Source organism: Athene noctua, chromosome 2 (genome assembly GCF_965140245.1).
Source record: "Athene noctua chromosome 2, bAthNoc1.hap1.1, whole genome shotgun sequence".
Lineage (NCBI taxonomy): Eukaryota > Metazoa > Chordata > Aves > Strigiformes > Strigidae > Athene > Athene noctua.
Genome location: NC_134038.1, coordinates 157,210,670 through 157,222,677, shown reverse-complemented (window position 1 = coordinate 157,222,677; position 12,008 = coordinate 157,210,670). Strand labels below are relative to the sequence as shown.

General features: G+C 35.8%; 1 protein-coding gene across 6 annotated transcripts in view; it reads right to left on the bottom strand.

Annotated features, from left to right (window-relative positions):
* NT5C3A (5'-nucleotidase, cytosolic IIIA) overlaps nucleotides 1-12,008 on the bottom strand; it is a 28,517-nt gene that overhangs the window by 12,806 nt on the left and 3,703 nt on the right. Inside the window, exons 1-2 of one of the 6 annotated variants that reach the window (XM_074900819.1) lie at nucleotides 739-848; nucleotides 250-356 (exon numbers count right to left, since the gene is read on the bottom strand). The exons of 3 other annotated variants lie outside the window; for them this stretch is intronic. In XM_074900819.1, coding sequence (XP_074756920.1) covers nucleotides 250-351 — 102 coding nt within the window. In that variant the 5' untranslated portion in view covers nucleotides 352-356; nucleotides 739-848. Of the gene's footprint in view, nucleotides 1-249; nucleotides 357-738; nucleotides 849-12,008 lie in introns of those variants that run through there. 2 more of the 6 variants (XM_074900820.1, XM_074900822.1) reach the window with 2 other exon arrangements.

Genomic DNA, 12,008 nt, shown 5'->3' with positions numbered 1-12,008 from the left:
CACATGTTACATGAAATAACTGGAAGCTGCTTCACTACCTAAGCTATTTTAAGAAATGGAATAGGATGCATACTAAAGGTAATTTTTCCTGGTTTATTTTGTTTAATTATTTACATCTTTTTACAGTTAATGTGCTGGATTGATAATTAGTTTGGGGAAAAAAAACCCACATCAAAAAATCTGGAGAGAGAGAGCTTTCACAGAAAACATGACAACAGTGTTTCCTTTTGTGCTTTTAAAGGAGAGTACCTGTGCGTTGAGTTTAGGGCACTCCTGATTCTTCTGTCCTTGATTTTGTCCTACTGCAACAGCATAGGTGGCAAGCAGAGTCCAGAGACACAGGGCTCGCATACAGGCTGCCAAAAAAACCCAACCAAATCCTTTTAAGAACTGGTCTGAACTATGATGTGGTCTTTGCTGTTCTGCTGTACAGAAATAAAAGCAGACATGCATGGTACGTAGCTACAGCACTATGAAAATATCCATCCACACTTATGACTACTCTGATACATATTTAAAAGCAGAGGAACATTAAGATGAATTAACCTATTCAATAAAAACTGGTAAATATATTTATTCCTTCAATGCTGTTGCCAATTCTGTGAGATCAAAATTTTATTTTAAAAATATAGCTTGTCACAATAAACAACTGCTAAGCAATGCCTCGGCTCATAACCTTGGCTTAAAAATGCAGGCAGAAGACAGTCAGTACTATTGACAGAAGCTGTGCACACTTACCAGAGGGTTTTGCAGGAGCAGCTGCAGAAGCAAAAGAAAATTCCTCTTGCTTGAGAAACACTAATATAGCAGCACAAGGTGCAGCTGAGGGCGTTTCCAAATACAGCCTGACTAATCCCCGTGCAAAACCCCAGGGTCCTGTGACGCACATCAGCAATGCACAGCAGTTTGTTATGCTCAGCACTACAGCCTGACAGGCTTACAGATGATCAGCTGGTGTACCAACAACAAAACCTTTGACCTTCCCTGAATGAACAGCTTTCATGGATGCAGCAGGCAAATTTGGGCTGCTCTAACAGAGGCAGGTGCTTGTTTTTCAAAGCAGAAGTTTACTACTTTGTTAGTTTTTAACCCTTTTACAAAAATCTTTCCAAGTATTGTAGGATTTCCCGTTGCAGAGCACCACAAATTTCTTACAGCTCATTGACATGGTCTCATTAATATTTACAAGGGAGCACATATTTATTTGTGTAGAAGCAGCAAATTAATTACTTAATTAATCTTTGCTTTGACTTTAATTATCTATGTGATACTGAAACAGGAGATCAAGAAGGCTTGTCTGTCAGGATTTTTTGAGACACAAGGCAACTCAACATGCTCTCAGAAGTTTGTCATTAGGCATGTCGCCTGATCAGACAGTAACTAGGTGACACACAAGATGTATTTAAAAGGCATCTTTTTTACTGTGACAGGATGAAGGAAGTATTGTCTAATCCTATTTACACTTTGAAGTTGTGTAAATGCTGGGAAGTGTCATGTGAAGTTAACTCTTGCTGTAACAACGGTGCAAGCTTCCCTCTACTATCCCATAATTTCTGCTCAACCTTAGGTTTATGATCATTATTTCAGACTACCAGAACTAACTACAAACATTGGGCCAATTCATACATGGCCATGAATGTGACCAGTGCAATTGGCAGAACTGAAGCAAGGGCAGGTTAGTAATGTAGCACATACAAAACCCCTAATGCTATAGAACACCTCCCACATTTCCAGGATGCTAGAAATTCACTAGTTATGAAAATTTCCTTTTAAGAAGGATGTGCTGTTTTTCTACATTAAAAAAAAAATCAATAGACTTTTTCTGAATGCTACAGTGAACCCATGTTTTGTGTCCGCATTCGAACGGTAGGGCAGTATGTACTCTGTCAGGATTCCTCAGACTCTGACCTACAGAGTACTTTCATTTTTTTCAGTTGTCCTCTCTGTGTTTTGACCCAATGGAACAACTAGTGAATACTTCAGCTGATACAAAACATACAACTTTCATCAACACTCATCCTCTAAGAATTGAACAAAATCCCCTAAAATGTACATATTACCGTCTGCTGTATCCTGAAGCAGCAAATCAGTTTGAAAGGTATGTTCAAAACGTAACATAATCCCTGCAAAAACTATACACAGTAAATTGAACTTACTTGGCATTGGTATGTGCCAGGATTCATAGGTTTATACGCTGTTGTAATAGGTAACATACAAGGAACATTATAGTATTTTAATATAGTTAGCATGATTTTGGGTAATAATATCTCCATATTAATGTTTTGGAAAGCTATGTATAATGTAGTATCTTGAATAAATATGAATTACTTGCACAGTAAAAAGCTGTAGCTTATGTCAGTGCTGGATTTCCAGTTTTTGAAAAATCATATGAACAATGAAGTTAAAATACGCTTGCTAGATGAATCACGTAGTTCAGATAAAGGCATCACTTCATACATTTGATTTGCAAAGTACCTGTCTGAGCTTTTATATATTTCAAAGGTGACAACGGTACTGATATAAATTAGCCTTGTGAACCTCATAGGTGAGACCAGGATGTAATGGGGCTGGCCTGTTGATATTCTGGTATTTCTTAAGTGTGATTCAGTGAGAAAATTAATTCTAATGCTATCAAGAATTTAAAGAAAGTTAGCTTTCTCTTTATGGAAGTTGGGGAAACAAAAAGAGAAGTGTTTGTTTTTTTTTTTTTTTAAATTTATGTACAATTTAAGATTGAAGAAAATAGTTGCAGAAACCAAGTCCAACTTACAGACTAATTTTTTTGTGTACCAAACTAAATAGAAAGCATTTTAAATGAACGATCATGGTGTTAGGGAATGAGCTAGAACATGACGTGAGCAAAATTTCTGTAAACATTAATACAGCCAACCCCTAATTCTTAGAAAAACATCTACTGTATCTCTAACAACAATGTACTTTCACTTTAATGAAAATGCTGTATATGAAACTCCTCATCTACAAAATAAGTCTGTCTTTGCAACTCTAAGAAACCTTTGTGTCAAACACTTTAATTACAATAGTTACTACTGACCATGCTCTGTTACTGCCACTTTGAGTCAGTTGAGCATTGTTTAGTGTTTCACTTCTGCTAAGAGATTAATTAATATTAGGCCTTCTAAAGACAGAGAAACAAAATTAAAATTAATTAAATTAATTAAAATTAGGCTTTCTAAAGACAGAGAAACAAAGTCCAGCATGACATTTTTACTCTCACAATACCAAAGGTCATTTAAATATATTTTGAGAACCACAAACTAAAGAGGTATAGCTGTTTCAACAGATCGGTTCTATTTTAACCTCTTCTCGTTGGCTGAGGGCCATATCTCAACTGCAGAATATTCTACGCAGAAAACAAGAGAGAGAGAGAGAAAAGAGCAACACTTAAAACATTACATGATTTGTCATTCATATAAAACCAGGAAAAGGTTCAACTTTATATGGTGGTGTGTTACGTTTGTAGAGATTCAGGATGCTCCCAAAGAGTGCGAAGCCCTGGAAGTTTTCAGTCTGAAGCAATGAAAAACTGGTTCTACTGGTACCTTACACACCTCTGCCCTAGGTTGCACCCCTTTGTGGAAAGAAATGAACACAGCACAGAAATTATGTAAGCAAATAAGCTGATTTTTTTTTTTTAAAGTAAAAAGTTGAATATTTCAACAAAACTGATGTCAGCTTTTAAAGATCAAGAAAGAGGTAATATTTAAGAGTAATTTCTGTTTATTAGAATATTTGCTACAAAAATTAGAGGTGACTGAATCCTGTCTACATTATAAACATTAGCTAGTGGCTTTTCATTAGCTTATTAACTTTTATTCTTGTTTAGTGAGCCTAGTACAACTGAACAACTTTGAATATATCCCCATATATTTAGCATATGGCCCAACTTTACTTGAGCAGTACCTTTATTACTGGGGTCAATTTGAAACACTAAGTAACTGTATTTGTTTTCTAATTTTGCTTTTGTAATAAGTCTATTTAGTAGATATTTTCCAAAGCAGACTACTTGATATAATCTCCACAAGACAGGGAAAGCTAACTGAACCTTAGCACGCAATTACCAAACCAAACAGAAGAAAGGAACCAACATAATTTAATTCAAACATGATTTTTTTTCATGTCCTAGTGAACTGAGTTAATGAACAGCATACTGGTTCCACCAATAGCTTTTTATATTTGTAAATGACAATTACAAAGAAAATAAGATAAATGTTCAGTTTGATGAAGCTAGGCTAAATAAAGCTTTAGAAGGATGCCTTGCAGGAGTTTTGGATACCACTTATTTTTTCAGTACAGGTTAGGTGTAAAAAAATACTAGCCATATTTACAGCTGGTATGATACAATACAGAAATACTATTTGTATAGGAAAGTGTGTGTGTGTATTATAGAGATTATTCATGAGGAATGTAAGAGATTCTTTAAACAGAAAAAGCTTGAACAGCACTTCTACGGAAAAGTGCTAAGAACACATTAAAGACTGAATTCATTAAACTGTGATAAATCCAGTGAAGACATATGCTAAGATAACCTGAGGGTTTTATAAGACTCAGCAGTACCATTTTAGCTGAGAATTTGTTTTGTCTACTCAGCTATCATATTTTAAAAAGGCAGAAATAAATGCATGCACCAAACCCATTAGAGGAGGTAAACATTGTATCACAAGACATACTTAGCAACTTCATTTGACAGAGATTTTCTAGATCTGATCAGAGATCAATCTTTACAAGATAAAACTGGTGATCATCTATAGTCTGGCCATTTATGGCTGTTTTGAACACATAAAGTTATTAGTGCTAACACATACACTCAAACGTATAAAGAACAGCTAAACTTAAGTATTTATTCTTGTGCTTAATACAACAATCACTATGATGTCATACTCACTGAAAAATGGTATCTCAATAAAACCACTGTTATTCATTAAAAAAATAAGGCTACAAAAAGACACATTTTAATTCAGCAAGTTAACTGCGCTTGTTTTGAGCATGGAGTAGATCACCAGTTTCATTTGGACTAAGCAAAGGTTTTAAGCAGTGGACAAGAACAATGATTAGCTTATGTTAAAGCCATGCAGTGAGATAAATTATTCTGGTTTAGTGATCTCTCATGGTGGTTACTCTATGAAAGTCTATGAGGTCAGAAATAGGAGTTTTTGTGTGGTTTTTTTTTGGTTTTGGGTTTTTTTGTTTGTTTGTTTTTTAAACCAGTTTCTGCAGTTCTGGAAATCTAAAATGAATATAGTTTTAGTATCAATTTAAAACATGCAGGAAGCCATGACTTGCAACTGTACATGTCATTGCTTGTTCAGATGAGAGAATAAAAGATACTGCAGCATCATTATCCTTTAGGCACCTTCCTCTTGTGCTTAGAAAAGCACTCTAAAAGCAGACATCTCTGCTGGTGATAAAGGTATCATTACATATTATAAAACTCAGAACTGTAGCAACTGTGGCAATAGAAGTCAACGCTTTATGCAATAATTCAAATCCTCTGTAGTAGTCTACAAAGGACTATTAGTAACTAGAGCCTCAATTTCCACTATTTCATGTGATGTCCTCCTGCCAGTTATTACTTCAGGCAAAAATTTAGTCTTCTACTGAGAGAATATATGGGGTACAAACCATACAGAACCAGTTCTGAAGATTCTGGGTTTGAATTAATATAGCTCAGGGCAGGCACTTTTGCCTCTGACTGTATGTTAGGGGAATCAACTAATCTCTGTGTTTTGCTCCTACTTCCTCACTCTGGAGAGAATTAACCTTTGAAACTGGTAGGTTAAAAATATTACATATTGTTTAGTAATCAGTGAGTATCTAGAAATGATCAAGTGATCTTCAGTCAGTAGCCATGTATCTTGGAAATACCAGTCTGTAAATGATATCCTACCTGAGCCAGGATTTAATCTGATGGTTTTTTTCTTAACCATTCCTCTCCTCTCCTTGCCAAAAAAAGAATATAAAAATATTCTAAATGTAAGCAAGCTCAGATCAATACTAAGAAGTTATTATATTATACTTAGATTTTACAAATAGCTTCTAAAGCACCAGAATTGAAAGAAGACATCAAGGTTGTGACACTCAACTCAATGCAGGGCAGAAGAAAACTGAGCCTTTTTTCTTGTCCTTCATACTTACATTTCACTGGTGCCTATTCTTACCAATGCTTTCTGGATAGTCTGCTTTATAAATCTATTAGGCACTTGCAACTTAAATACCAAATCCAGTTCCAGTTTCCCTACCCTACAGGGGATAGAGCTGAGCTGGAAAAGTTCCTAAGAAGGGCAGAAAGGATGAGCCATGATATGAAAAGCTGCCATACAGTGAACAATTGAATATAACAGAATTCTTCAGCCTGGAAAATAAATGACTGGATGGCACAGAAAAGGTTAATAGGGAAAGACTGTTCACTATCTCTTACAGTGTAAGAGGTAGAGGTCATCAACTAAAATTAACGGGAGGCACAATCAAAACAAATGAAAGGAGTCAGCTACAGGTCACACAATAAAGTAGTGAGATGTGGAATTCAATTCTGGTGATACTGTAAGTTTACACAGTCCTAAAGCGGTACTGCATAACAGCATTAAAAAAGCTCATCTTAAATTACAGACATCGTCTCTGAAAGACAAGCTGCTGGAGGCTGGGAAATCATTCTGGAAAAAAAACCTGATGACAATTTACCCCATTCTTACGCTTTCCCTGGGTCTGCTATAGACCACTGCTAGACAGATGGTACTACCTGTATCAGGCAAGACCTTTCATGGAAGGTAAGTCAACATTCCCCGTTTCTAACATGTGACGACATTTGCTCTTCACGACTGAGCTTCCATTCAATGTCAAGTACAGATACAGAAAATTAATTTTTGACAAATTAGAATTTTTGAATTTGGTACTCTTATCTTCTGTTAATACTGCTGTGGTAACAGGATAGATGTTAGAATCTGGCTATCTGAAAAATCCTCTTCCATCTCATGTTACACAGAATCTAATGCTTACTGAAAGAATGCTTACAGGTGAGGTTTTTGGCACAACTAATCCTTCTTCAAAATATCTAGGCAAATAGAATTCTAAGAACTGGCAGTATGTAGATACTGTGGTGTATTTGTAAATTCTTCATTAGCTACCAGGTGTGCAAAAGCTCACCTTGCATAATAACATAATTCTGATGACCTATATTATTTTCTCCCCAAACTGTACATTTGCATGTGTACTTTTTATAACTAAATATCCTTTATATGTCTATATGCACCTGCATTGAAAGAACTTAAACCAAATGCTCGTTTCCCTAGAAGCTTCCCATGTAACGCTCTCTCAAATGGAATTTGCATTCAGCCCAGGGCCTGGACTGAAGCAGTTGCTGCTGATTCTCTTCTTCTCTTATCTGCTTCTAAGAAAAAAACACCTGCTTAGATTTTTTTCACTAAGCCTAAGAATGCTGTATCTAGATCAAATAAACTCTGACCCTTGAATAGTGGAGTTGCGGGACCCAGTTTGAAAGCAAAGTCAGCAGGACAAAGTTTAATCTACAATGCATTACCAGACACTACAATTCTGATGGAAGAATGTAGCGCTAAATGTATATTCCAATTAAAGTTACACATTGAGACTAAAAAAGTTTTTAACTGTTAGGATCTCTTTGAGTACAGATCCATCTTTAAACTTGTTGAAAAAATAATCCCTTAAACCTAAAGATGAAATACAGCTACCATACACTCATTTTAAAGGTAATAAGCAGCATGATGACTTGAGGCATGATGGATTGTTTTGCCTCCATGTCTCATTGTTTTATGGGTGTTTCTGACTGCTGGATCCATTCACATATGCAACTGGATGCTCCTTATTTCTTGTATCTCTGTGTATTTGCCCTTGGGAAGTGATATAGGACATCATATTATTGTTTATTAAATATTATGTTTATTAAATAGTTATTAAAATTTATTTTTGTCATTATTGTCTGAAATGAGTCAGTGCAGTTCTGTATTCTTTTGTGGCGATACTGAACAAAAGAATATAGTATTTAAACACGGTGTCTTCTTTGACCTGTGTGCTGCACCCTTAAGCATATGTCCACTTGTATTGAAAAATGCCTCATTTTTTTTACCTTCAGGTAAAACACTCTATTGATGTAAGGATTAACCAAGTTAGAAAAATCCAGTGGACTTTCAATAAGCACTGATTTTTTTTTCTTAAACAGTCAGAAACTTCAAACAAATAACCTAAGATAGAGGTGACCAACACAACAGCCACAGATTCCAACTTAATGGCTCAGTGCCAGTCAAGCTGCTGCATGATTGACATGGGACTAAAAATCTGCCTACTGCAATCATCGTAAGATCTCTGATGTTTTACAGCAGCTGACCACTGGTGATTGATTATGTTTGGGTAAGGGGAAGCAGCTGACCTCCAGCAACTGGGCCACACAACTGCTACACGCAGATCTCTCCCTCAGGAAGAAACAGTCACTACAGATCAACTGCTGCACAGTAACGTGACTGCAAGAAGGCCAGGGGAAAAGTTAGACTTCACATCCTAACTTTTATTTTCCACATCTTCCATGACTATATTTAGCCAACTCTCTTGCCTAGTCTTACCTGGCCTTGTATCTCTTTGCATGCTGGTCAGGAAAGGAGGCCAGGAAGACCAGTTGTGAGCTATTCCTGCATCTCATTTGCACTTAAGAATGTCATGGGACCAGCCAAATTTCAGTGCTGAGCATCTGACAGGCAGCAGAGACACAGCTGCTACTCCAAGCCCTCTGCATGCAGGAGCAGTTCAGCTGTTATGTATCTGACCTGGAGCCAGGTAGTAGACAAAAAATACCAGTCATTGTGGGACTGACAGGTTACTTACAGTATATCCTCTTCAGAGATCTGCCTGCACACAGATAAAAAATTCACACTAGTGCCACCTGCTGCTCTACACTGCTTGCTGCAGCTCACCTAGCTAAAATGTGAATCCTGAAAATTACTTACCATCTGACAAATGCACCAAATTACAGCAGTAAGTGGAGAGTATACCCTAGTATACCTGCACAAAATACGCTTGCGTATTCACACGTGGAAGGAAGAAAGGGGGCTCATGGTTGAAGGCTATTATCATGAATTGGAACTAGCCAACACAGAAAAAGATTATGTATTTTGCATTATGCAATTCATACAAGTAAAAAAAAAAAAAAAGGTAAGAGGCTGCTATTCTATTTTTTTTTTTTAAGGAAATAACTTCAAAAGTTCAGGTATTTTAAAAATGTTTCCAAACGTATGCAAACTGTGACATTTTAACATTTACAGGTACATTTAAAATTGCTATTGAATTTACAGCTAGTATTCTCCTGCCTATAAATGCATGGATCCATACCCCGGGTCTCTTCAATGCCTATACTGATCAATTTAGATATATTTTATAAAAGTTGATAGTTCTTGCTAACTCAAGACTGACTGCTGAAATGCTATGTAAATTTAATTCATAATATGAACAAATTTGCAATGGTATGTGTATTCAGACAACTAAAACCTTCTTACTGCTTATATTTTTTGACAGTTAAAGGTAATATGGTTAATACTTGTAGTATTTGCTACTTGTAGTATTTGCTATTGATCTTAATATGTAAAAAGAGTTTAATAGAACAGATAGCATTATAGCTCAACCAATAATCACGAGTTATTGCAAAGAGGAGAAAAATCACTTAAAAGTATGACAACACATACCAAGCATTTATGAAAAGACAAAAATATTTGAGAGCAGAATGATTCACTGAAAGATTGCTCTTCTGTCTTGGAGAAAGACTTTATACAAAAGGTAAAAGAAAGTAGTAAACAAGCTCTTCTGAGACTATACCTACAATATATATTGTCTCCTGACATTTACTCATATTTACTACTTGGAGATCAATTTTCAGGTGTAGTTCATCATCATGTTTCGATAACTGTTATAACTAGGATGAGTTCTAAAGAAACTAACACAGAATTAAAGACTTAATTGGTCTTCACATACCCATTCTTTGTAAGAATATAGGTTTCAAGACCTACTAAAAAAAAAAAAAGGCAGCAATTTCAGAAAATTAAGACCGACTTCAGATGGTTAAATTGTAGGATCAGCTTATTATACTAAATAAAGTAAAATATTAGTATGTGTGTGATCTGTACAGTAGACTACATTTTGATTCTTAACAGTGTTAGAAGAAAACACTGAAACTGAATCAATTTTTCTTCTCCTAGGATCCAAACTTTTTAAATTTCCAACTGATTATTTTACAGTGAGAATAAAAACTCATTACTAGTATCTAAGTTGTATCAACATGAAGTATGCTTAAAATGTTTTTCCTGGCCTGTGTAAACTTGCTTTACAAGCCACGTTCTGGGTTATTATGTATCTAATGATTATCTGTGCAAATGCCTGTGGGCAACACAACCTTGTTTTAGTAACGCTGGTGTTTATCACTGTCAATGTAATTTTTCTGCTGAGGAATAGAGTCTAAACAAAACCCAAGCTTTATAGAAATAGTTATATGACAGCTCTAGTCCTCATATCACATTTAACTTGGTTTTAAAATTTTAACAATATTCTAAAAATTATTCTAATACTCTAGTTGCTAGTAATGTAAGGGCTCTCAGTCACACATCAGTAGGCAGGGGTAGTATTAGGTCTCAGGAGTTCTTTCACTTTTCACTACTTAGGTTCATATCCATTCTTTCGGAACAGTATTATTCCCACATGGATTACATCACTGGACAGCTCTCAAGGTAATGACATTTTAAATATTATCACTGCAATACCCAGAAAGTGACAGTGTCCTGCAGTGGTATTGTTAGAGAAAGTCCATGTTCCTTCTGTTCCCCTTTTGTTGATTCCAGTTTTCTCAGGCTCAAACTCTTCTTCATCTTTGTAAAGGAAAAAGTATGTATGAAGGTGTTCCACATACTAGCCATTTTGATTCCTGAATATGTATGCTACATACTCCTTTATTCTCCACTGGGAGGTCATCGATGTCTCATGCCAGAGTAATGTCACAGTTTCTCTAACAACTAGTTACTAGCAACAAGACAAGAATAAAGAAGTGGAGTGGTATGTGATTGCTGCCAGTTGTAAAGGTCTGTATTGGCACAAATGCTCTGATGCCCTACGAAACAAGAAGCCAGTCTCACCAGAGACTGGCAAGTGAAAGAAAATAATAAAAAAATCTCCCCACACAAACCCTATGACAGTCAGAATCACAGAATACATTCCTTTCTTCCTTAGGGAAGTAGATAAATAGCAATTACCTCTCTTCTTACTCATTTGCTTATTTCTCTCCAGATAAATTCTAATAGCGCAAAAATCCATGCATTTCTTTCCCCCTCTCAACATACTAAAAGGGAAACTGGACAGAGACATTTGACAATGGCTGGTTGAAAAGGTCCTGTAAAATGAGAAACTGCTTTTCAAGTTGATTTTTACTTTGCTGTTACTGAAATTTGATATAAAGTATGTTTTTTGGGTAATGAGATCCTCTCACTTCAGGGACAGAATGGTGAAATAGACAAATGTAACTAAGCGTCTGCCTACTGTTCTGCAAAATCTGAGAGAGTAAGTCTCACTTTAAGGTATTCTCCTCCTATTCTGTTTTCAACCAGCTCTATTATGTTTCTCATCCTTATAAAATAAACACAGTAAAAAGCTCCAAAACTAAAGAGTGAGGAACAAGATGCTGAAAAAAATCCAAGGTTCTAACAACTTCATTTATGAAACTGACAAGCAACAAAAAATACTGTTACTCCAGTTAAGCAATTTTTCTTCCATTAATCCCGTATTTTATTTAGCATGGGTTATTCCTTACAGATGAGTGTTTTTAAAAGACTTAGGCATCATTCTTCACTCTGATTTGTGCACACCTGTTTTCTGCTGAGCTTCTAAAAGGCTTCACAAAGAGGAAGCAAGAAACTGAAGTCTACTGTCAGTAGAATTGATTTGCTCTATAAGGATCCACTACTTCATTGCAAACTTGTCTGGGGCCTGAA